At 41.5% G+C, this 27,342-nt stretch overlaps 1 protein-coding gene across 2 annotated transcripts in view; it reads right to left on the bottom strand.

Moving 5' to 3' along the window:
* Positions 1 to 1,740: 1,740 nt before the first annotated feature.
* Abhd5 (abhydrolase domain containing 5, lysophosphatidic acid acyltransferase) overlaps positions 1,741 to 27,342 on the bottom strand; it is a 36,009-nt gene continuing 10,407 nt past the window's right edge. Inside the window, exons 1-7 of one of the 2 annotated variants that reach the window (XM_052725267.1) lie at positions 26,521 to 26,606; positions 23,639 to 23,739; positions 23,084 to 23,456; positions 11,517 to 11,671; positions 8,092 to 8,203; positions 4,301 to 4,487; positions 1,741 to 3,804 (exon numbers count right to left, since the gene is read on the bottom strand). In XM_052725267.1, the coding sequence (XP_052581227.1) occupies positions 3,715 to 3,804; positions 4,301 to 4,487; positions 8,092 to 8,203; positions 11,517 to 11,671; positions 23,084 to 23,391 (852 nt within the window). In that variant the 5' untranslated portion in view covers positions 23,392 to 23,456; positions 23,639 to 23,739; positions 26,521 to 26,606 and the 3' untranslated portion in view covers positions 1,741 to 3,714. Of the gene's footprint in view, positions 3,805 to 4,300; positions 4,488 to 8,091; positions 8,204 to 11,516; positions 11,672 to 23,083; positions 23,457 to 23,638; positions 23,740 to 26,520; positions 26,607 to 27,342 lie in introns of those variants that run through there. The other variant, XM_052725257.1, reaches the window with a different exon arrangement.

The raw sequence follows: 27,342 nt of genomic DNA, 5'->3' as shown, positions 1-27,342 counted from the left end.
CCAGCCTGGGCTACCAAGTGAGTTCCAGGAGAGGCGCAAAGCTACACAGAGAAACCCTGTCTCGAAAAACCAAAAAAAAAAAAAAAAAAGAAAAAAAAAGAAATAAGTCTTAATATAGAGAAATGTGTATTCTAGTGCCAGGGACCCTTTCAGCAAGTTTAAGACAAGAAGGTGGGCCAGGTGTGTTAGCACATGTTTGCAGTTCAACATTTGGGAGGTAGAGGCAGAGGAATCATGAGTTCGAGGCTTGTCCAGGTGACATAGCAAGATCCTGTTTCAAAACAACGGAGAGTCTGTACTTCCAAGCTATGACTTCATAGCTCAAGTTTTAATAACTGGCATGCAGTCTTCCACACATTGACTCTGACCCTCGGCCCCAGCATGGATCTACATGGCCATACAGAAGTCAACACAGCCAGGAAAATCCCATAGTTGCCTTCTTAGCTATTTTATAGTAACCAAGATTTCTTCCCTATATTTTATGTGGCTTGTATTAAAACATAATGAATGTACAAGGCTCCAAAGCTTATATATGCATATAAACAGAAGCGTCCCTCTTCAAAGCTAACCACTGTTAACAAACTCAAGTACACATTTCTCTTCCAAAAACTGTCTATACATATCTATGAGCATATGTGTGTTAAGCATAAGTTTAAGAAACTTCAGACACACACTATTCTGTATGCACGCACATATTTTTGTGTGCCTGCATACATATACATGGAATATTCTGCATTTTTCTGGTTTTCAAAATTTGATGTTTTAGAAATTTTCTATATAGCCACTTACAGATCAACCTCATTCATAAGACTGTATAATAGTCCAGTGCATGGCTGTTATTGATATAGATGTGTGCCTGGTCCCCAGCTGGGGGTTGTTACTGATATAGATACGTGCTTGGTCCTCAGCTGGCAGCTGGTTTAAGTCACGCAAGCTTTTGGCCATAGCTGGCAGATGGAGGCCAAGGCTAAAGGATGAGAGCCAGCTCTGATCCCTGCCTGAGCATTCTGCTTCCTGGTTGGTCAGTGATGAGATATGAACAAGGAGCCTGCCGCCCCTACCACCCTGAATATTGCCACGCCTTGCCTACTACAAAGCTGAGATGAAATCATTTCTTCTTCTCCCAACTGCTTCTGTCCCATATTTTGTCCCAGCATGGGGAAATTAATACAATGATCGTGTTATAGCTGAACGATGTTTGGTTCCAGACTTCTAACTTGACAGTGCTCAGAGGCTTTCACTTTTCTAATTGGGTTATTGATCTATTCAGACTTATCCCTGTACACAAGAGGAATGGATTCTGTGTTAATTTTCACATGATTATCCATACTTGTACCATTTTATGTGTTTCCCATCAATGCTGTTTGGACTTGCTGTTTGTCGCTGTCACCCCATCAGTCACCCTTTCTTCTCCACTACTTTCCTCTAGGGCTCTTATTTCCTATACTTGGTACAGTGTGCTGCTGGACCTGGCATGGCGGTTTAATCAAAGACACATATGAGTAAGGACATTCAAAGAGTTCTGACATTGTGAAAGGCACTCCACGATGAAGAGAACAGAACCATTTCTAGTACCCGCATGGACTGGGTGATGCTGTGTGTGGTCACAAAACTGGCACAGCTCAGAGCAGCCAGCCCTCAGAACCAGTGCTGACAGGACACGACTGGATCATGGCCCTGTCAGAACCGTTCTAACAGATGGGGCCAGGCCAAAGAGTCAGGAAAACACACAGCTGCCCCTCTGGTGCCAGCACTGTCAAGTTTATTCTGTAAAATAAAGCAGAGGTACAAATAACTTAGCAAACGTCAAGTATAGTTAAGAGGCCTTTTATAAGAAAAACATTTAGCGACCATTGTATTCTCAAGAATTCTCAGATTATAAACTTCTCTGCTTCAATCTTTACAAAATCACATATACCAAGGAAAAGTTTAATTGTTAAGAAGCATCATGACATGTTTCCAATAAAGCAAAGCAGTCAGTAGGAAAGCCAGCTTCATTTGACATTTGGGTGGATCTGTTTCTTGTGGAGAAACTTCCTCTTTCAGCTAGCAGAGACTGAGGCTGGTGAGTGTCAAACAAAAGTACAGCCCAGACTTTGTACCACTCTCAAGTTTGAATTTGGCCATCTAAAACACTAACATCAAAGAAAATGCTATTTTATTCTCAAGGTGTTGGAAGTAAGCACTTCTGGTCTCATGTTGGTTTTCTGTAACAACCTAGTTCATTTAACAAGTCAGATAAAGGGTCACTGGGAAGCTGCTTCTCCTGCTTTAGTGTAATTCACACGTTCTCCTGTAGGTAAGGGTGTGGAAAACAGAACAGTTAATCTTTCTGGCAGTTAATTAACTGTGATATAATCTTATATTTTCCAAAAAATTTCCTAATTAGCTACTAAAAATGCAATAACCAAAATCACCAAGCCATGATTTGTGCTGGTCCAGTTTTCATTTGTGTGATCTATCAAACAATGTTGGAAACAACAATCCTCTTTGTTCTCTGTACAGGGGGCTTTCTTAGCATCCAGCTACCACATGGAGCTTTTTCATAGTTTCAAAGTTTCCCTCATTTTAACTGTGAAAAAGTTAGAAATTCAATGGTGGTTTCTGTCAAACAGTTCAAAGAACATTATAGATTTTTTTATAATCTTGATTCAAGTATATAAGTGATTAGATTAACATAATATTCAATAAAAAATAAATACAAGTTCTAGCTCATTTCTGGTGCCATGAGATATAACAGCACCACCTATTTTTAAATGTTAGTGGTTACAAATGTATTAAGCACCATATAAGTTAGCTGTTCATGAAAACACAGTATGACTTGGTTTACTGGAAGGTAACAGTCTTAATATCCCTGTAACTGAGAAAACCTGTTCATTCGCTATATCCTGGTTCCTGGAAAAGAACAGCATTCACAGGAAGGAAAGGGTACACCTGGGGTTCTGCTTCTCAGTTCCTGAATTACTGAGTATATACGTAATATTTTTATAGAAGCCTAGAACAGGGTCACACAAAGAAGGTTCCAAGGAACTGTGCTGTGGCATCCTGCATGTCACCATGGAGCACACTAAAAATGCTGAACACAGCTTTGCAGCCTTAAACATAAACGGGAAAACCAGAAGAGTTAATACTAGCAATCGACTCTCATCTTCTTAATCAAAACTTATCTTTTCATTCCATTTCAAAATGAAATATTCTAAACTCCATTTCAAAAATGAAGTATTCTAAAATGAATTTTTTTTACTTAAAAATACTTGGATTAACTATGTTAGTTGTTAGAGATGGTAAATACATGAGAACAAAATAAAGTGCACCTTCACAGTATTTAACGTAACAGACCCAGAAGTCACTTAGTTAAATTGGCATATAGACTGAAATATGAAAAGCACCTAACTAGCAAAGTGAGGTAAAAATGGGAAAAGTCTCAGCTGAAAAACCACAATTTTTCAGTACATCAGAAGGACAAATAACCTTTATTTAAGGCTACTATTAAACTGGACGACTTTTGTGTATTTCAATTTTGTGTAGGAGAAAGGAAAGCCATTCTTCTAGAAGGCACTAATTGGTTTAAATGCGGAAGTGACTTCGTAAGTCCAGGAGAGTCCAGTCCAGGAGACTGCCTGGTTCTTGAGTTGTACTTCTTACTCTTCCCGTGGTTGTAGGGTTTTGCTCAAGAATGGCGTCAGTCACAGGTGCTCCCACAGCTCGGTGTGCTCAGTCTACCGTGTGGCAGATCTCCTTGACTTTCTGGTTGAACTCTTCTGGCTGATCTGCATACACGTAATGCCCTGCCCCCAGGATAGCCTGGGAAAGGAAGAGCCAGCAAGGCCAGTGAGTGAAACACAACAGTAGGTAGACAACTGTGCTCAGAAACAAGAGCCACTAAGTCTTAAAAAGGTAAGTGAGACTCATCTGCAAATTACTGAGGATTTCCATCAGAAGGCTTTGGGATAAACAGGAAAATCTCCTGAATCTTAATAACTCTACCATGCAAGAAACACAAAGACACTCTAAACTGATGGGTTAATGCAGGAGCCAGTGAACAGTTCAATTGTGTGTACTGCGTTGGGAGGTGGGTGTGAGCCTATATGATACTGGACCAGTCTTTCAGTGTCCCCACAGAGACTGAGAAGACCCTCAGAAAGGTGATTCACTACTGAGACATAAAAGTGTGTATGGCCCAAAGCCTCCCACATCCCTGTGACATCAGGTCTCTGAATGGGGCCCAGACTGGGAACCTCAAGGGAGTAATCAATCAGACTTCACTATCAATGAAAAACAAGGCCAGATCCACACTCACTATTGTCTTCACATAGGACTTCGGTCGCAGTGACTGGATGCTGGTACCAGAGTTGCCATCTATGCAGGATCGGGCACCAAAGATCACAGAAACTGGAATGTCAGGATGCAAATCTCCTATCCGCTGAAGCATTGGCCGTTTTGCCCACCCATAAGGAATCGTCATGTTTTTGAAAGCGGTCTCACCACTGTGGAGAGGAGAAGCACACTGCATGATCCTGGGGATGAGTCTGCACTACAGTCTCATCATTAAAACATACTCATATTTGGCTTTCCAGGGTTTAAGAAAAATGTTTATTTAAGCCTTTAAACAATTTACTAGATAATGTAAAGGGGAAATCCATACATTACTGCTTATTAAACAAAGCTATAGTATATAATTGTTGCTAATTTAAAGTTTTCTTCTAATTCAAAATAAGAAACTGAAGCTGGGAGTAATGGATGCTCTGCAGAAGCCCCTAGAAATTGCTGAACAAGTCAATGACGACAGAGACACAAGTGACCAGCCAGTCAGTCACAAAACTACAATCTCTTAGGATCAGCAGCCTCCAGCTCCTCTACTGACAGAGACTCTAACCTACTTTCACACACTGCTGCTGCAGCTCGACCCACCGATGGTTTCCATGGGTCTAACCTCCAACAGGGAGGGCAGGAGGAGGGAAAACACAGGAGGAGGCTGGGTACGCATCCTGGCCTTGCCCCAGGCCTGCCTGATGAGCACTCATCCCAGGCCTGCACGTAAGAGGACGGCTCAAGCATTTGTCATGGATGCAGCCTAGAACTCCTGAGTCCCAGCCTTAAACTGGGTTAGGAGTCACTGTGCTTGGTGGTCTCCCAGGCTGGGTTCAAACTCCCTGTGAATGTCCCTCAACTTCATGCCCCATGCCCAGCAGGGATCACACTGTTGACTGCTGTGGATATCATTCTGTATAAATAAAACACTGATTGGCTAGTGGCCAGGCAGGAAGTATAGGCGGGACAAGGAGAGAGGAGAATTCTGGGAAGCGGAAGACTGAGGGAGACACTGCCAGCAGCCGCCATGACTAGCAGCATGTGAAGATGCCGGTAAGCCATGAGCCATGTGGCAAGGTATAGATTTATAGAAATGGATTAATTTAAGCTACAAGAACAGTTAGCAAGAAGCCTGGTACGGCCATACAGTTTGTAACCAGTATAAGTCTCTGTGTTTACTTGGTTGGGTCTGAGCGGCTGTGGGACTGGCAGGTGACAGAGATTTGTCCTAACTGTGGGCCAGGCAGGAAAACTCTAGCTACAAATGGCGTCCAACGTGTCGGCAAGAGTTTCCACCTAAAACCTGAGTAAAAAGATTCTAAAACGGAGCTAAAAACAGCTCCTAGTTGTCTCTTTCAAGCTAGCGGCAGCCTGTGCGTTTGAGCTACTATGGCGGGTTCCTGGCGTGCATGCTCAACCTGCAGTATGGTGGGAATGAGGCCTCTGCAAGTGGCACATTAAGCTGCATGGTGGATTTAGCCTTTGCTAGTACAAAACAAAAAAAGAGGTTTCTGGGCTACATGCTGCTTTGATAGATGCATAGACCCACGATAGCTCCCAGAGCTGGTGGTAAACGTATCACCGCCATGTTGGGAAGCTGGGGTGGGCAGAGTCAGCAGCCACAGAGCCTTTTCAGTCTTAGAATGGTACAGTTTAAAGCAATAGGCTCAAGGTAATATAAAAAATAAGCCACGTAAAGATGGCTACCACAAAAAGAATCTGGATTATGTCCTCTTTGATATTCGTAACTGACGAAAAACATTTGATTGTAAAAGCTGTTGAGTTAAGTCAAAATGTATATTTTAAAGGTACCTTGACTTCAAAATTTGGATGTAAGGATATGTTGCTTTGGAAAGGAGGCTCTGCTTTTGTTTCCACAGAAAGCCAGAGGCTATGGATTTGTTCCAGATTAAGATATATCAGGTTTGACCAGCCAAGACCCCCTGAAAGGTCTCCGATGACACCAAGGCCCAGATGATCCAACATCCAAAACCATTTCAAGGCAACTGACTCAGACGATACACCCTCACAGACTACTCCATGATCCTAAAATTTTCTTTATGTCCCCATGAGATACAGCGCCCCCCTCCAGCAGGAAGTAGTAAGAGAAGCTACACCCAAATTCCCAAATTATATGTAATTTTACTGTGTTAAGGTTAAAACCTTCCTTTTTGAAAAAAAAGAAAAGGGAAGTGCTTTGGATATCATTCTGTATAAATAAAACACTGATTGGCTAGTGGCCAGGCAGGAAGTATAGGCAGGACAAGGAGAGAGGAGAATTCTGGGAAGCAGAAGGCTGAGGGAGACACTGCCAGCCACCGCCATGACTAGCAGCATGTGAAGATGCCGGTAAGCCATGAGCCACGTGGCAAGGTATAGATTTATAGAAATGGATTAATTTAAGCTATAAGAACAGTTAGCAAGAAGCCTGGTACGGCCATACAGTTTGTAAGCAATACAAGTCTCTGTGTTTACCTGGTTGGGTCTGAGCGGCTGTGGGACTGGTGGGTGACAGATTTGTCCTGACTGTGGGCCAGGCAGGAAAACTCTAGCTACAGTTGACACACCACAAACCACAGAACCTGAAGCTCCCTTCTTGAGGCTTCCCCCAGTGCCCCACATCTTCAGTTTGCTCTCTCTACTGCCACCTTGCACCTAGTACCCAAAGTCCTATTTTAGGAAACCATACGTTTGTTCCCTTGCTTTTTCTGGCTGCTCTGCACTTGTTTGAGTACTCTCTCCCTCTCTAGTCCTAAAGTTAACAAGCAGAACACTACCCCACTCACCCTTCTCAGCCCTAACCCGTGAAGCCATGCTTCTTACACTGATGCGCAGACATTAGGAGATGCTCAGTAAGGTGGGTGATAGCAGCCACGTGCACTGAAGAGTGCTGCCTAGCCTCTCCCACGTGCACACGCCTGCAAGACTCTAGCAGTCTGCAGACACTGCCTTTGTTTAACTGGGCACCTCCTGTGTTGTGAAGCCTCCACACTCAGTTTAGGAAATAAGTTTGAAGTGAAATTCTTTTCTCTCTCAACCTAGACCTCCTCTTTGAGATTCCTAACCTAAACTGTCCTCAGATTAGCCATACTTTTTGAGGGGAAGAAAGTGTATCTTATTTATAATGCCCATCAGAATACACAATGTTTTTACATAATGGTCACTTTATGAGTAGATAGAGAATTATGTAGCAGAAATATCCCTTTTAAAATATATTTAATTACCAATAAATACAAATTTATAAAAAGAAAAGTTTGAAGCACAAACAGTAAATTTAGAATTATAGTTTTTTAGACACAGCAGGGAAGCCTCACATAGAAACTAATGGCAGTTGTGACAGCACACACACACACACACACACACACACACACACACACACACACACACACACAAACACAAGACCTGAACAAGCTCAAACAAGACAAAATCCCAGCCTGGAAAGGCAAAGGGAAGAGGGCATGAAGTTCTACCCCTGGTTAAGGAGCTAGTGGCAACTGACGGCTGCTGGGAGAGGAAGACCCAGTTTTCTCTAAGGTGTGTTCCCTGGCAGGTCAACCACCCTCTGGTAGAAGGTCACACACCCAAAATATATGAGCAGCACCAACTGCATTTTATAGGTTAAAAAAAAAAAAAAAAAAGAGGACACAAAGCTGGTTAAGTAGGGAAGGGGGATAATTATGGGAGGAGCTGGGGGAAAGGTAACTATAATCAAAATTAGATTGTACAAAATTTTCAAGGAACTAATAAAAATGAGAAAAAATTTAGAATCATAAACCTTACCTCGGGGTCTGTACATTACAGTGGTAGATGTACTCTGTCACAGTGTCATCTTCAAACATAGAGGAGTACTTCCGTTTGAAATCAGGCCTTAAGCGCTGCACTAGACTTAACCCTATTTGACAGAAAATAAAAACACATATCTTCTAAGTTATTAACTTACAGCATAGAAATGGTGTTTACTTATAAGTGCTATGTATATACATGTTTTTAAATATATATTTTAGGTTGGAAAAAAGCATACATCCTGAAAGATGCTCTCCAGTTCCCTTGAAGGGTGCTCTACATTGACCTACAGGTGTTCTGTAGAAGCTTCAAATATCTTAATTTCCAAGAACTTGTTTTTGTAGAATAAATTTGTTAACTGAGGTCATTGAATAGAGCAGCCTATACATAAAATCACATTATTGGCTTGAATTCTTTTCTCTCGGTAGTAACATAATAAGAATATGTTAGAGTTTAAATAAGCAAACGAGGTGATATATAATTTTTTTCCTCTATGATAAAATAAACTCACAATTTCTGTTTGGGACACTCAGATATTCCCTCCTGAGTCATACTGATGGCACAAGGCCTCAAGGAAAACAGAGAGCAGAGGCCTCTTGTGGCCCGGTTGTTTGTTGTAGGGCTCCACACTGCCTATTTTCTCCTGGATCACTCACTGCTCATTATTCTAGCAAAATGTTCCTTCTTTGCTTGGCTCTCCCACTTCTGAAGAATCACATCACTTGGAGAATTCTGAGCCACAGATGATTTTCTGTGTCACCTCAGCCATGCCCAAGCACAGGCAGTAGCAGAAGATGGAGAACTGGCTCTATACTCCACCTGTCAATGCCTGTCTGAACCTTAAACATTCCTACAGGCTCAGGTTCTAAACAAATAGCTGGTGGCACTATTTTGGGAGGCGATAGAGAATTGAGGAGGCAGGGCCTAGCTGGTAGAAACAGGCAACTAGAATGGATGTTTCCTGGTCTGGAGGATGTGAACAGCCTCCATGACCATGATGTGCATTCCTTCCCAGTCACAATGATCCAAAAACCCCTGAAACTGAATTAATGTAAATCCATTGCTCTCTGTTTTGGTAACGTATTTGGTTAGTGATGTGAAAATTCATTAAGACTGCCTTCTTTCTTTCTTTCTTTCTTTCTTTCTTTCTTTCTTTCTTTCTTTCTTTCTTTCTTTCTTTCTTTCTCTTCCTTCCTTCCTTTCTTTTTTTTTTTGTTTTTCTGTGTTGTTTTGGTGCCTGTCCTGGATCTTGCTCTGTAGACCAGGCTGGCCTCGAATTCACAGAGATCCACCTGCTTCTGCCTCCCGAGTGCTGGGATTAAAGGCGTGCGCCACCACTGCCCGGCCTAATTTCTTTTCACACTTTCCTTTCCCCATAATTGTTATTTGTATGCTGGTGATGCAGTACAATCTGTTCACATTTCATGAGTATCCAAAAAGCTCACCAAGGGGCAGCCAAATATCCAGAAAGGAGTGGTTATTAAGACAGACTGAAGGAGGAGAAATTGTATCTGAATGAGCCCTGGAGAAGTATCGCATGTCACTAGTTTAACCCTGTAGTTTCTTATGACTCCCTTACCCAACTGTTCTCACCCAAAGGGCAAGGAGGTTTCCAGGACTGGAAAGAAGGAAACAGAATCTAGCCAGCCAGGGAGTGGTCACTCTATACCTTTATCTGCCTTCCCATGCCTCTCTCCTTTTCCTGCTAATAGAATGCAGCCTTCTTCTATCGTACTGATTTAGGCAGCAATTGCCAAGGAAGGCTGACTTCCCTTGAGCTCTGGAGCAAATTGTCATCAGGAACAGAAATGTATCCTAGACAAAGAACTAGTGGTAGGCAGAGAGAGAGAAGAGATGGTCTACTGGAGCCTTCTTCACTGCCATAGAAGATTCTAGAGAGCATTTTTCCTGTTTTCCTCTTCGTTCCAGGAGCTGCTTTGTGAGATGAGACTTCATGTCATGGAATCATTGGATAACAACCAGGGAAGAGAGGATCACAGACACAGGGCTGGAGATATGACTCAGCAGTTAACAGCACTGGCTGGTCTTCCTGAGTTCAGTTCCCAGCACCCACATAGTGGCTCAAAACCATCTGTAACTCCAGTTCCAGGGTATCTGATGCCATCTTCTGGCCTCCTAGGGCACCAGGAATACACATGGTGTACAGGCATACATGCAGACAAAACACCCATACATACACAATTTTTTTTTTTTTAAGATTGTTAAAAGGATCACAGACATAGGTCAGGATGGTGGTATACACCTTTAATTCTACCACTCAGAAGACAGAGACAGGTGGATCTCTGTGAACTTGAGGTCAGCTTGATCTACATTTTGGGTTCCAGGCCAGTTGGGGCTACATAGTGAAACCGTGTCTCAGTTGATAATTTTCATCATCAGAGGCACAGAAACAAGCACCAACATCACAGAAGCTAGCAGAAAGTGATAGAGCCACCCACCTCATGGTTTAAGGCATTTATCAGATATTCAGTTATTTATTGCCAAAAGCACTACCAACTTATACAAACTGTAAGGGGGCAGAGTAGAGGCTCAGAGAAGGAAATTTCTGTGGCTATGAGCTAAGACATTGGAACTAAGAGTCTAAACATTAATACTCAAAACAAATAAATACTTAAATAAATAATCAGGAGTCCCCAAAATGTTCATGCAAACGATGGTTTTACCTTTCATCACACTAACAGGAAGGAGGAAAGAAGAAATCTGAGTATGGTGACATTGGTCAGCTCCACAGTCAATCAATTAGGTTTTATGATCTACTGCTTAATTCTCTCTGATAGCCACATACTCTCAAATGATCACCAGAGGTCATCATGCTTCATGCCTGCCCACATCCGATACTGCATTTACTTGGATTTTAGGGTCCTGAGACTGACCTACCTTATCCCCAGCACTTCCCTCTGTCTCTGCTTTGCTAATTACTTGCAATGTTTTACCATATAAAAGCTCCCTCTCAAGGAAAGTGATTAGCTTCATCTTATTATTATTCAGCCTGACACTTATTAAGGGATAATCAGGGAAGTAAGAGCTCTGATTTATTCACGACTTTGACTAACAATGGTGATCAGTAAACACAGATGGATGACACTTCAATTTAGGACAGTAGAGAAGCAATAGGTGTTCAGTAAAAATCATACTGTGAATTTTGATGGTTTCCTGAGCTGACATGCGGAACCAGACTCTCCTGTGATGACAGGAAGTGATAGTGACCCACCTGACCAGCCATTCATAAGAGCTCTACAGTATACTGTGCTGTTGCTGCTGCTCCATGATGTTAGGTTGGTACTTTGAGTTGACAGTGGCTTTAATGGGATGCAGCCCTCTCCTATCCTAGGTAGAGGAATCAGGCACACTTCTACTGTTCATCTATAAACATTGTTCCTTCCCAGGACATGAATACTCACCAAAAGGTCCTGCAATCCTGAGGCCAGCCAAGGGGTTAAAGGGAGTCAATGCTGCTCCTAGGGCTCTGATCCAAACTGGAATTGGTCTCTCTTGATCAGCAAGATCTGGTCGCTCGGGAAAACCCCATGGCTCTACTAAAATGAGGTGACTAACCCTGTTGAGGAAAAATAATAGATTTAAGTTGATTTTGTAAATTCACCCGTTAACTGTAAAGAGCTAACCGAACAAACTCAAGGTAGACTGAATCCCCTTAAAGAGAAGACCAATTGTTAACCAGGCAATATCATGCTTTTGCTCTGTCAGCTCTTAAGACTGGAAGAATTTGAGGGATTTATGGTAAAAAGAAGGCTCTGCTTATATGTAAATTTGGGTAGCAAAAAGCACACTAAAGTAGAATATATAACTGTTTCTTAAAAAGAAAAGAGAAAGGAGAAGGGGAAAGTGAGGAAGAGGAGAGGGCACTCAGCAGATGACACCCATCACTGACCACTCAGAAGAGTCCAATGGTTCTGTGCATCTCAACATTGCACTCATGGAATGGTTAATCTCTTATGGGACAATAATTATAAAATTTTAAGGCAAGTTATGGTTTTCTCACAAACTTGACAATTATAGAACCTGGGCTAACAAAATGCATTTTAGTTTGGAGTCTGGATGTGGTGCATGTCTATCTACTCCATCTATGACATCATGATATACTAGCCATAATTTTCTTCCTAATCCATCCCCAACTTCTTTACTAGCAGACTTTTTCATTTCAATTGCATACAAATAGACTCATTACACCATTAATAGGTATAATTTTGTCTTATGAAACTTATCCTGATAAAGAAAAAAACAGAACTGTGAATTGCCACCAGGTGACAGGTGTAATTTCTTCTATTCATCATAAAGATTGTAACTGAAGCACAACCCATCCTCAACGCAAGAGCATTTTCAACTGTAACCAAAGAAGTCATCCAATGCCAGGTAAACCCCCCAGAATAAGATGACAATGTCCCTGACAGCCTCCCCAGCCACACCCGAAACAGTGGCAAAGCAACTGAAAACTGTCCACACAGTTTTATTCCTTACATAAAAAATCTGCTTCATTATTTTGTCAGCACATGTAAGGATGAGTAACAATTCTTACTTGGCGTTTTTTCCAAACAGAAAGTGTAGCTTGAGTTTTCCTGCCTGGCCCACAGTCAGGGCAAATCTCTCTCACCTGCCAGTCCCACAGTCGCTCAGACCCGACCAAGTAAACACAGAGACTTATATTGCTTACAAACTGTATGGCCGTGGCAGGCTTCTTGCTAACTGTTCTTATAGCTTAAATTAATCCATTTCCATAAATCTATACCTTGCCACGTGGCTCGTGGCTTACCGGCATCTTCACATGCTGCTTGTCCTGGCGGCTGGCAGTGTCTCTCTGACTCAGCCTTCCACTTCCCAGCTTTATTCTCCTCTTTGTCCCGCCTATACTTCCTGCCTGGCCACTGGCCAATCAGTGATTTATTTATTGACCAATCAGAGCAACACATTTGCCATACAGACCATCCCACAGCAAGAAAGCCCTAGAACACAGTCCCAGAGAACAGAGCTCAGGAGCATGGAGAAAACTCAGTCTCACCTCTCATCACAGACGGAAGGAAGCTGAGCCATATAGTGGACATGCACCAACATGCAATGGTTGTTAATGCAGAATAAGGCTAAACCTCATTTCCCACTCTAGTATGCTCACAGAGGACAACTACTCACCCAGCAGGCTTTTATTCCTGAAGTAACCACAGCAACAGAACAGTAAATTTTAGTTTACCAACCCTTAGCCAATTCAAACACTGTCTTCCAAATTGTATAGCCCTGAGACCATTTGTGGGATAGAACTATGGATTTGGAGGGAGCTTATGTAGCAGATGACAGTTGTGCATACTTAGTGTGTTTTCAAGCCTAAAAGTTTTTAAATTTTTTGCTGTTGTTGTTGTTTTTTCAAGACAGGGTTTCTCTGTGTAGTTTTGGTGACTGTCCTGGATCTCACTCTGTAGACCAGGCTGGCCTCAAACTCACAGAGATCTGCCTGCCTCTGCCTCCCAAGTGCTGAGATTAAAGGCATGCACCACCACCGCCCGGAAAAATATTTTTTAATAGTGTATGAGAAAAAGATTGGAAATACATTTTTTTTAAAACAAAATGGCAGAGTCCTTTAAATTCAGAGAGTGGGAGAGACACGACGCCAGTGGTAGAGCAGAATTAACAGAACAACGGCCATCTTACTGAAAACAGCACACATCACGGGAGGGATCAGCTAGCAATATTCACCACTGACAATCCTCCTAAACAAGAGATGAGCTCTCCATTTAAACACCCCACTGTGCTTGAGGAGGAAAGTCTCACCCTGCTCTAGGTAAGTGACTATTGTTTTGCTTGCCTTGCTTAATATAATTTTCAAAATATCATCCCCTGGAAAATGTCAGCTTAATACACTGTGTAAAGTACATAAACCAGGTGGCAAACTGGCACAGGGTTGTTCAAGCTTGTCTCTAGGACCCAGTGTGGCAAAGGTGGCCGATGCTCAGTAAGCATTTGTAGTTTTGTTTTGGTCCTTAGTAACAGTATCCAAATGTTCTATGGTACCATCCTAGTCTAGTATGTAACGCTGTGGTTCCCAGATGGCACTGGATCATACTGCTGCTTGTTATGATATTATAGAGGGCCAAAAGCCAGTGTTGTTTATTTTCAATAAAATGTATTATTTGGAATTGAAAAACACAACAAGCATGAGCATTACCCCCACCACACACACATATAAATTCTTTACAACACTATAGCAAAAAAAAGTTTGAAAATAAATTTTTAAAGCCTCCTACATCAGAAATGTAGTTAGATTGCATCCATTTTAGCTACATCTAAAAGACCTCACAAAATAATTCCCTTGTTTTCCAGTGTAAGCCTTTTGAATACAATAAGACCACACACACTTGGTGGCTACCACGATAAGTATTCAGTAAAAGAAGCTATCATAGCAAAGTCTATTCCACAGAGGATACACTGGAGGATTCTTTTTTTCGAGGCAGGGTTTCTCTGTGCAGCTCTGACTGTCCTGGATCTCACTCTGTAAACCAGGCTGGCCTCAAACTCACAGAGATCCGCCTGCTTCTGCCTGGCTTGGAGAATTCTTAAACTTTTATTTTATTTATTATCTTCTGGAGATACTATGCAGCCTGAACTCGCCTCAGATCTGTAGTGCTTCTCCTGCCTCTCTGCCTCCTGAGAGTAAGATTACAAACGTGAGCTGCTGTGCTAGCCCCACCCTGACAGGACTGTCAGCGTACATAGAGGTAAGGAACGAGACTGCATCCCTGGGTCCTCCTGTCAGACACCGTCCTCAAGAACTGGAGAGTGGTTAAATGACAGGGAAAACGAAGAACCCGAAGAGCAGGAATAAGAGGAGAGCCCATCAGTTTGGAGACAAAAAGGCATTCTTCTGATGGTAGGCACCAGAGTTCTTGAGTCTGCAGCACATAAATAGCTTACACCTTTAAGGCAAAGCAATGGGTCACATCTGCACTAACATGCTGGGATGAGATGCTGTTCTGTCTAAATGAGCACATGACTATAGACACTTGGTTTTTATAGATTCAATCAGCTGCCAGCTAGAATGATAAAACCAGAACAATCACCCAGAACTAAAATGACCAGAAAATCTACAGGGCTTCCTTGAAACAAGGAAAGGAGCAAGGAAGATGACCAGAAAGAATTCCAGTCTACACAAAGGAGCATTCTCAGACCGGAGGTAACCCAGGGTATTTCCTGTTGGCACCACACCACTGGGGAGAAAGGGAGGACCTGAAACCACCAAAGCACTTCCAGCTCCAGGTCAAGTGCAAGAGCTTTTCTTCTTAAGAGGAGCCAGGAAGCTGCTCGGTCCAGGTCTGCACTGTCAGGAAGCACTCAGGCAAAGGCAGTAGGAACTCAAGATAATACTGTCCAAAAATCTTTTATTGGTGGAGACAAGTTCTAACATGCTGTATAACCTAGGATGGCTCTCTTTGCCAGTTCCTTTCTACTAGTTTTGTTTGTGAGATAAGATCTCATTGTGTGTTCCAGAGTGACCTCCAGGTTTTGCACTCCTGGCCTCTGTCCCCCAGGTGCTGGGACTGCAGTTCTGTACCATGGTACACCATACAACCTTCTAAGCTTCTGTCATATCCTGTTCTTAGTGTATAGCAAATACCTGTAACACAGATATTTCTTTGCAAAGAAAAGAGATCTAAAAGGAAAAACTGAACGGTTGAGAGGAAGAGGCAAGTATCTTGTTACCAACACTGGCTAGCTTCACTCTTAAGGGAAGACAGCCCAAGACGCCTCAAGCAGCAAGTAGCTCTATTTGTGACCCATCATATTAATCTACTCATGAAATTCCAGGCGGCATCGCCACTCATCACACTGTAGTTAAAAAAAAAAAAAAAAAAAAAAAAAAAAAAAACTGAGATGAACTGAGGTTGCTGTGTAGGAAGGAACAAGGAGGTGCTGTGCCTTCATTTGGAGTCATCTACTAGGCAGCCCATAACTTCTCTGCCCATTGGCCTTTCCTAAATAGCCCAGGTGCCTGCCTAGCATGGGGCCTCTGTAATATATGCCCATTGCTTATAATAATCTCCTGCTACCCAGTATTCCTCTTTTAGATCTCAGCTCAAGAAATATTTCTTTAGACCATCACTGGATGGGAGACCAGATCAGGTTCTCACAACACTGTCCACCTCCCCACCACAGCACTCATCCCAGGGATGGAGCCACTGTGTGGGTGTTTAAAGTGCCATTCCAATAAACCTCACACACACATGGTCCTGAGCCACATTCCCTCCTGTGCACAGCACAACTGGGCATATATCTGACATACCAACAAGGTATGATGCATTTTGAAGCATCTCTTTAGGTAGGGTATGAGTAACAGTTGCATCTGGGGAAAATGCATCTGTGACTCAAAACCACCACCAAAGTTTACAGTTTACACAGAGCTCAGGTGCCTCTGCAGACATTTTCTTTTTAAAGATAAAGAATTAAAACAAAATGCCCTCTTCCAAACACAAAGTCACTGAATATCAGTAAACAACCAATTTCCTAGAATACACTATTGGAACATTTCATTCATCACCAATATTTCAATGGAAGACCCGGTGCTTCATCCTGAGGAGTCAAGTATATAGCACACAGCTTTTATCAGCTGGTGGAATATGGGGAACACACAGGAACACTGCCACAGTAAGGCTGTAAAACGGCTCTGATGGACAGGGGCACTTAGAAATGCACCACCTGTATTGACCTAACGCACAAAATGGAACAAAAACAAACCAATTTTGTTTTCTCTAAGAATCCTTCTTAAGTAGGATTCTTAGGGATTTTCACTCTTCAAACTGTCCCTTAAAAATATAGAATGGAAGAATGAGATTGCCCATATAAGACATGGATAGAAACAGGTAGGACTCAGCACCCCCAAATGAAATGCTGCGTTCACTGTTACCCCATGATTTTACTTAACATTTAAAAAAATTATATTCTTTATTAAAATATTTTAAAAAGATTATATTTGTCACACCTAAAAAGGCAAAGAAAAGAACAAAATCAAGCAGTGGGGGGCGGGGGAGATGAATTTCTGTGCTCACTAGAACACATCTTCCCTCCCTTCACCCATATCCTCACCCCTCATTTTTCTGAAACTCAGATTCATTTTATTCTCATGAGGGGAGATACAAATGCTACTCAAACCAGGAGACTAACATTTAGACTAGCTGGGTGCTGACTGGCTTAGGTGGTGCTAACTCCTGACTGCACCAGAGAAGCTGTACCAAATAAGCTCTCTGGTTAGGTGGAGCACTCTAGGTGACAGAGCAGTGTAGCACGAATTGTTAGAAGGTCTTGTTAATAAAACAAACCTGGAGCCAGGTATTGGGGTGAATGCTGGAAGATCAGAGAAGCAGAACAAGCCACAGCTACCTCACCTCGCCAGTTCCTCAGCTGATCCTGTTTCCTCAGACTGGAAGCCTCTGAGTCCTCATCCGGAATGGATCTCAGCTGAACTGCTGCTAAAAGCCTAAAAGCTTAACCAGCTTAGTTCCTGGTTTTCACGCCTTATATACCTTTCTGCTTTCTGCCATCACTTCCTGGGATTAAAGGCTCATGTTGCCATGAGCTATTTCCAGTGTGGCTTTAAATTCACAGGGATCCGGATGGAACTCTGCCTCCCAAGTGATAGGATTAAAGGTGTGTGTGCCACCATTTTCTGGTCTCTATATCTGTCTAGTGGCTGTTCTGTTCTCTAACCCCAGATAAATTTATTAGGGTGCACAATATTGGGGAATACAGTATCACCACACAACAGGCAGCCCTACAGCTGGAAACATCAAATGCCAAACTCCACTCACTCTCAGACTTCCTCACTTGTAGTAGTTATGGTGACTGGGATATCTGGTAATCCACTGTTATTTTGAAATTCACCTGCATCTAACAAATGTTATGAAGTCAAAAGTGTGAGTAAAAAAAAAATACAATTATGTCAGGCATGGTAGCACACAACTTTGATCCCAGCACTCGGGAAGTGGGAGGGAGGCAGATCTCTGTGAGTTCAAGGCCAGCTTGTTTATATGCAGTTAATTCCAGGATAACCGGGGCTATATAGAGACCCTACCTCAAAACAAAACCAAACTCAAAGTAAAATAAATCAAGAAAGAAAGAAAGAAAGAAAGTAAGAAAGGGAGGAAGGAAGGAAGGAAGGAAGGAAGAAAGAAAGAAAGAAAGAAAGAAAGAAAGAAAGAAAGAAAGAAAGAAAGAAGAACAAAAGAATATAATCTTGGGCATCCAACTCTTTGGAGTACAATCTTCTGATAGTAAGAAGAGGAATTTAGACACACTACACTTATGATTCCTACTTAGTGGTTTTTGGTTCCCACAGTGCTAGGCACAAACATTCATAACACAATATCTGAAATACAGTCAGCTCTATGAGGGATCAGTTGTTGCTATTCTCTCCACAGATGGTTTTTTAAGCATTCGCCAAGTTCTACTTCTTCAGACATTTCACTACTACAAATGGAAATTTCACCAGCTCTACTAATCAGCAGTCAGCTATAAAGGGTTGAGGGTTTACCATGTAGCGCTTGATAACAGTCCAGCCCTTAGCCTCATGTCATAGCTCCAGCGATGCCATAACACACACAGGGGTCAACCCCCACAAACAGCTATATCTTTCTTCTATTTCTCACAAATATCATTAAATTTCAGTCACCATGAGTAGGATGCAATCAAAAACTGGCCTTCAAATGCCCACTAAGCAAAGAAAGTGTGATGGGTTTTATTGTTGTTTTCAATGAACACATCTTCTGGTTGACAAGATTATCTCTGTCAAGCATATAAAGAACTTCGAATACACCAGAAAACTTCGGTACAAGGGCTAAAGTTGGCACACCAAATCTGTGTCAAAAAGAAACTGTGGCAGAGGCAAACCACATTATACTGTGCCACATGCCCAATACTGTACAGGCCACATGCCTGAAGCTGTGAAACAGTGGCCTCAGGGATGGGTACAGACACTCTAAAAATGAACATCCTATGCCTCAATCCTCAATGTCCATGACCTCTTTAATTCTAAGTGTATAACTCTGATATTTTTCTCTTCTGTACAAAGGAGGCTCAAGATGGAGCTAACTTTTCCTTTTATTTTCTTTGGACTAAAATGTGATTTCTGGTAGAACACCAATATCACAGGAAACAGTAAAAAAAAAAGTAGAAAAATTCTAAAGTAAAACACCCACTAATTCAAGAACTCCACAAAATTGGAAAATCTGGAAGAAATGGACAATTTTCTGGATAGATACCACATACTAAAGTTAAATCAAGACCAGATAAACTATTTAAATAGACCAATAACCCCTAAGGAAATAGAAATGGTCATTAAAAGCCTCCCAACCAAAAAAAAAAGCCCATGACCAGATGGTTTCAGTGCAGAATTCTACCCGATTTTCAAAGAAGATCTAATTCCAATACTCTTCAAATTGTTCCACACAATAGAAAGAGAAGGAACATTACCAAACTCTTTTTATGAGGCTACAATTACCCTGACACCCAAACCACACAAAGATGCAACAAAGAAAAAGAATTACAGACCAATCTCTCTCATGAACATTGATGCAAAAATACTCAAAAAAATATTGGCAAACCGAATCCAAGAACACATCAAAAAAATTATCCACCATAACCAACTAGGCTTCATCCCAGTGATGCAAGAATGGTTCAACATACGAATATGTGTCAATGCAATACACCATATAAACAAACTGAAAGAAAAAAAAACACATGATCATCTCATTAGATGCTGAAAAAGCCTTTGACAAAATCCAACACCCCTTCATGATAAAGGTCTTAGAGAAACCAGTAATACAAGGTACATTCCTAAACATAATAAAGGCAATTTACAGCAAGCCAACAGCCATCATCAAATTAAATGGAGAAAAACTCAAAGTGATTCCACTAAAATCAGGAACAAGACAAGGCTGTCCACTCTCCCCATATTTATTCAATATAGTACTTGAAGTTCTAGCTAGAGCAATAAGACAACAAAAGGAGATCAAAGGGATACAAATTGGAAAGGAAGAAGTCAAACTTTCACTATTTGCAGATGATATGATAGTATACATAAGTGACCCCAAAAATTCTACCAGGGAACTCCTACAGCTGATAAACTCCTTCAGTAAAGCGGCAGAATACAAGATCAACTCAGAAAAATCAGTAGCCCTCCTATACACAAATGATAAAAGGGCTGAGAAAGAAGTCAGAGAAACATCACCCTTTACAATAGCCACAAATAATATAAAATACCTTGGGATAACACTAACTAAACAAGTGAAGGACCTGTTTGATAAGAACTTTAAATCTCTAAAGAAAGAAATTGAAGAAGGTATCAGAAAATGGAAGGATCTCCCATGCTCATGGATAGGTAGAATTAACATAGTGAAAATGGCAATCTTACCAAAAGCAATCTACAGATTCAATGCAATTCCCATCAAAACCCCAACAACAATTCTTCACAGACTTGGAAAGAAAAATACTCAACTTCATATGGAAAAACAAAAGACCCAAGATAGCTAAAAGAATCCTGTTTAAAAAAGCAACCTCTGGAGGCATCACCATCTCTGACCTCAAGCTCTACTATAGAGCTATAGTAATAAAAACAGCTTGGTACTGGCATAAAAACTGACATACAGACCAATGGAATCGAATTGAAGACCCTGACATTAGTCCACGCACATATGAACACCTGATTTTTGACAAAGAAGCCAAAACTTTACCATGGAAAAAAGAAAATATCTTCAACAAATGGTGCTGGCATAACTGGATGTCAATATGTAAAAGATTACAAATAGATCCGTATCTGTCACCATGCACAAAACTCAAGTCCAAGTGGATCAAAGACCTCAACATAAATCCAGTTACACTAAACTTAATAGAAGAGAAAGTAGGAAGTACTCTTGAACGCATTGGCACAGGAGATCACTTCCTAAATATAACACCAGCAGCACAGACACTGAGCACAACAATTAATAAATGGGACCTCTTGAAACTGAGAAGCTTTTGTAGCGCAAAAGACACGGTCAATAAGACAAAAAGACAGCCTACAGAATGGGAAAAGACCTTCACCAACCCCACAGCTGACAGAGGACTGATCTCCAAAGTATATAAAGAACTCAAGAAACTAGACATCAAAATACTGAACAATCCAATTAAAAAATGGGCTAAAGAGCTAAACAGAGAATTCTCAAAAGAAGAGTCTCAAATGGCTAAAAGACATTTAAAGAAATGCTCAACATCCTTAGTCATCAGAGAAATGCAAATCAAAACGACTCTGAGGTACCACCTTACACCTGTCAGAATGGCTAAGATCAAAAACACTAATGACAGTCTATGTTGGAGAGGATGTGGGGTAAGGAGAACACTCTTCCACTGTTGGGGGGAATGCAAACTTGTACAACCACTGTGGAAATCGTATGGCTGTTTCTCAGAAAACTGGGAATCGATCTACCTCAAGATCCAACCATACCACTCTTGGGCATATACCCAAGGAATGCTCAATCATACCACAAAGATACATACTCAACTATGTTCATAACAGCATTATTAGTAATAGCCAGAACCTGGAAACAACCTAGATGTCCGTCAACTGAAGAATGGATTAAGAAAATGTGGAACATCTACACAATGGAGTACTACTCAGCAGAGAAAAACAATGGTAGCATGAAATTTGCAGGCAAATGGATGGAACTAGAAAATATCATTCTGAGTGAGGTAACCCAAACCCAGAAGGACAAACATGGTATATACTCACTCATAACTGGATTCTAGATATAAAGCAAAGAACAATCAGACTGCAACCCACAGAACCAGGGAGGCTATATAGCAGGGGACACTAGGATGACTGTGGCTTATAATAAGTTTTGGTTTTACTCAATTACTGGGCAAGCCTCAATGAAACATTTCACTATTAGGACAAGAATTTATACTGTATCAAGCTGATAATAGAAAAATAAATAAATAAATAAATAATTTTTTTAAATTTAAAAAATTTCAAGAACTGAAAAATAGTTCTGGCTGAGCAGAATAGTTCTTAGCCAGAAAAAGGCTTGAGGCTGAAGTTTGAGGTCAGCATGGGTTACACAGTAAGTTAGAAGTCAGCCTAGCATCCAGCAAGATCCTGTTTCAAAAATAATTATTTCTTTAAAAGCTCTGTAATGAAAAAGTCCAGGGAATGATAGAGTCAAAAACCATGAAAGGTACACTATAAAGGAAACTGAAGTTCAGAGCTCACAGTTTGCTCCGTCACAGACATAGCCTGCTTCCCATTAGACCTTACTATAATTTAGCAAAAAGTCTGGAGAAGCTTGATCCAAAGATTTACTTGTTATAGTAAAAATAAGCAATAACACCATGGCATTTTCACTGGTGGCTTAAAGTTAGTTATACATTAGGCCAATCATGTGGCACAAACCTTGAATTCCAGCCCTAGGGATGAAGAGGCAGGTAGATCTCTGTGAACTGGAGGCCATTCTGGTCTACATAGTGAGTTCCAGGCCAGTCAGGGCTACATAGTGAGACCCTGTGTCAAAAGAACTTATAGATTAGATTTTGTATAATTATGAGTAACAAATATAATGTCCTTTGTCAAGCTTATCAACATATAGTACATGTAATGGGAAAATCTGATTTTATTTATTTTTTTTTTGGTTTTTTTCAAGACAGGGTTTCTCTGTGTAGTTTTGGTGCCTGTCCTGGAACTCGATCTGTAGACCAGGCTGGCCTCAAACTCACAGAGATCCGCCTGGCTCTGCCTCCCGAGTGTTGGGATTAAAGGTGTGCGCCACCACCTGGCTGATTTCATTCGTTTAGGTACAAAATTGGTTACCAGTTGTGGTCATCTATCTTTAGGGTCTTTTAAGAGAATGTCTATCATGTAAAGCTAATCAGTAACTACCAAGAATGGAAACCAGAGACTGATACTTGGATGCTGTTTGTGACCTTCTCCTCTGCTGCTGACACTTACCTTGATGGGTATTTCAGTGAGTAAGCAGCAGCCAAGAACCCTCCCAGGTTGTGTCCAAGCAAGATCATTTTGTCCAACCTGAGGGCACATCTCCACTCTTCAATGGATTCCACAAACTGATTCTCCACTTCTTCCGCATCACTGTCAAACCTAGGTCTACTACTTCTTCCAAAGCCCAGCAGGTCAAAGGCATAGACAGGCCTATCGGTGCTTAGATCTTCAAAATTCAGGGCCCAAAGTCCAAGACCTCCTCCAAAACCATGAAGGAGGACAAGTGGTGTCTTACTAGAAATGTCGTGAGAGAACATTAGTGTCCATATTCTGTTTCCATTGGATATGCGAACAGGCTCTTTCTTGTAAGTGCAGGGGACACCTGGTGGGAACAGACAGCACTCTGCTCAGTGTCACAGTTTCTGAGGGCTCTCAGAGCAAACACAATGAATAGTCAGTCAAAATTTTTTTTGCTTTTATTATATCAACCCTAAAAGAGTATATACCTGAGTAAAGCAAGCAAATCTAAATGACCATGTTTTATAACTACGTGGGAAAACTTACCTTAGACAAGCCTCAAGTATCTGTGGTTAAAGTCTTTGGCAAGTCATATGACCTCCTGACTTCTCTCCACTCTAGCATATGAAGGTATTACATGCCTAGAACTGGAGAAGAACTTAGTGGTCACTGATCCCATTATTTTAAGGTCTCTAGCTTTGCAGACAATAACAAAAGAATACCACTTGAATTTGCAGAGCACTTGATGGATTAGCTTGTGACTGAAGTCAACTGGAAAGGACCATGGAAAGTCATCAGGAACTTGGGGAAGGGTTGATCATATCTATACTAAACACATACCTGATGAGTTAGGTCATGACAAGAACACCTCATCATGAGGCAACTTGAGTTCAAGCCACTTGCCCAGAAAATAAAATGATACAGTTTTATAGATCAAAACCCTTGTGTTCAAAATTACATAAAACTAAATACTTTAAATGCCTTAAATTGACCAAAGATAAAATTAAAGTCGACTGATATTAAATTAAATTATCAACTGAATAGCTACCCTCTAGGAATATCTTTAATCATCTGTGCAAATACATGTGCAACAGATAAAATATGGACAGCCACATGTTTCCTGCCTTTGTCTTTTTTTTTGTTTGTTTGTTTTTGTTTTTTTGTTTTGGTTTTTCGAGGCAGGGTTTCTCTGTGTAGCTTTGCGCCTTTCCTGGAATTCGCTTTGGAGACCAGGCTGGCCTCGAACTCACAGAGATCTGCCTGGCTCTGCCTCCCGAGTGCTGGGATTAAAGGCGTGCGCCACCACCGCCCGGCGTTTCCTGCCTTTGTCAAAGAACTAACTTTAGGTTTTGTATTCATGGAGGCAGCAAAGAGAAAGGCAGCATTTAGAAATTTAATAGATGCCTTGCCTTAATTGGGAAGAAATTCTCTCACAGAATTCGCAACAAGCCAAATCTCTTCAGCTTTTTGAAACGGGGCTAAGACTTCCCATAAAAATTATTTGTAACATCTAGTAGAGAGCTCATCCCAGTGTTCAGTCACTTACATTCATGTCTGACATCAGAACAGAGCCAATCCTCAGTCAGACATCCATACACATATTGGGAATTTAGCATTTTTAATAACTCTCCTAGCAAGAGTTTTTTATTTGCTGGGTGATAGCAGTGCACACCTTTAACCCGAGCACTCAGGAGGCAAGTGGATCTCTTGGAATTTGAGGCCAGCCTGGTCTACAAAGTGGGTTCCATGACAGCCAGGGCTACACAGGGAAACCCTGTCTCAGAAAACAAACAATCAAACAAAAAAAGTTTATTTTGGCAAACCACAATTAAAACTTCTGCTAGCTTTGTATAGAGCAACATTATCCAGGTATATGGAATAGAAATTCATTTTTGTGTTAAAACCCACATAACAGGGCTAACTAACTGCTCATTTCTAAGAAAGTAATCAGCTATGATCACTTACTCTGCAATTGCTAAGTGCATAAACAAGAAAATTCACTGATGGTAAAGAGGGTGAAAAACAGGTGTAGACAGACATCAGCAGAAACATAAGGAATAATCACAACAGGAGGCCCTTACTTTATCCACTCCTATAGATTCTATCAGCAGAACAAAACTGTACAATAAATACCAGAAGTCTGGATCAATTTCAGTGCTAAGAAAAAACAACAGGATTCTGTGCCAGTACAAATGTGGATCTAAAGAATGGTACAGTCAGAATCAATGCAAAGGAGCACCTCCCCACCCCCCCCCCACCCCCCGCCCCGTTCTATACTTAAGGACTGGGAGGCTGAGCAAGGTGACTTACCCAAGAGCTGGCACCACTTCACAGCAGGTCTGGGCCAAGTTACTTGGTTACAGTCTAGACTATGTTCCACTAATGGGGCTCTGGAACACTAGGAATCTGTTCTCAAGTACATAGTTTGGGCATAGCAGGAAGGCCTTTGAGAGGTTTTGAGGCTATTAAAACTTTTAACACTGGTATTAAAGCTTTATTTGTCATGCTTTTAAAAATATTTTGTTTTTTAATTGTGTGTGTGTGTGTGTGTGTGTGTGTGTGTGTGTGTGTGTGTGTGTGTGCTGAGAACTCACACAAGAGTATGTGCATGTGAGTGCAGTGCCCATGGAGGCCAGAGGCATCGGATCCTCTGGAGCTGGAGTTACAGGGGATTCATAATCTGGCGTGAGTGCTGAAACTGAACTCTGGCCCTCTGCAAAACCTTTTAAAGCTGACATCTCTCTAGCTCCCTGTTTGCCCTTCTACTCTCCTTCTTTTGTGTTGTTTTGTTTTTTGAGACAGTGTTTCTCTGTTTAGTTAGTCCTGGCTCTCCTGGAACTCTCTCTGTAGACCAGGCTGGCCTCAAACTCCGAGATCCACTTGCCTCTGCCTCCTGAGTGCTGGGGTTAAAGACCCCAGCATCACCACGCCCTGCCTACTCTCATTCTTGATGAGCTGCAGTCATGTGACAAGCGAGTAGACAGAAACAGGTAGAGAGTCCAGCTCATAAGACAGATCTGTAGTCATGAAATCGATGTTCCTCTAATTACAGTTTTTGACAAGCAGGCAATGTTTTTACAAACATTATTTTAACATGCAATGGTTTATTACTATTATTTAAAAAAATTAACATGTTAAAAATATTCAATTCAAATTTAATTCTACTAATAAATATTGATAACTATAATCCATAAACAATGTTCCTTGGGATCCTTATTATTTTAAGAGTTTGACAGGGATCTAAGACCCAAAAAACTGACAATCACTGCCCCCCGGACACTGTGCCACTTGCTGACACAGAAGAGCAAGAAGGCTCTTTTGCCAGCAGCTAACACACCACAGAATCTTATCTTCAGTTTCAGGACAATGCAATATATTAGGTCTATTTTAGTAAATAGTTAAAGTAACTTAGAAGAGGAAAACCTTACATTTTAACATTTTCTCTTCAGCTTCTTTAAGGTGTGATGTAGACGTAGGACACCAGGTAGGAAGCCACCCTGTTAGCCATCCTGACCTAGAATGCCAAAAACAAAATGCAGATAGGTGAGGCCACACTCTTAACTCTCAGCTACTACATCCTGAAAAACAAAGCCTCAGAGGAACCCCACCACCTGTGTGAGGGCAAGCTACAAGTGGCACAAGTCAATGGAGTAGGCCTACAGGGAAGTAACCAAGTCCACCTTATCTTTCCAGATAGTCAAATTCCAATAATTATAGAAAGGCTAAAAATAAGAAAGGATGGAAGGGAGGGAGGGAGGGAGGGAAGGAGGGAGGGAGGGAGGGAGGGAGGGAAGAAGCAGGGACACCACTGGAGCATGAATCTTAACAGTTCTTATTAATAAAGTCAAACCCGAAGTCAGGTACTGGGGTGAACACTGGAAGATCAGAGAAGCAGAACAAGCCACAGCTACCTCGCCTCGCCAGTTCCTCAGCTGATCCTGTTTCCTCAGACTGGAAGCCTCTGAGTCCTCATCCAGAATGAATCTCAGCTGAACTGCTGCTCCAAGCCTAAAACCTTAACCAGCTTAGTTCCTGGTTTTCACGTCTTATATACTTTTCTGCTTTCTGCTATCACTTCCTGGGATTAAAGGCTCTTGTTACCACACCTAGTTGTTCCCAGTGTGGCCTTGAACTCACAGAGATCCAGGTAGATCTCTGCCTCTGGAATGCTAGGATTAAAGGCGTGTGCTACCACTGCCTATCCTCTGTTTAATATTGTGGCTGTTCTGTTCTCTGACCCCAGAGAAGTT

Source organism: Peromyscus californicus, unplaced genomic scaffold (genome assembly GCF_007827085.1).
Source record: "Peromyscus californicus insignis strain IS unplaced genomic scaffold, ASM782708v3 Scaffold_11__1_contigs__length_118956290, whole genome shotgun sequence".
In the NCBI taxonomy this organism is placed as follows: Eukaryota; Metazoa; Chordata; class Mammalia; order Rodentia; family Cricetidae; genus Peromyscus; species Peromyscus californicus.
Note: the sequence above shows the minus strand (reverse complement) of the source record. Positions and strands in the feature narration are given on the sequence as shown.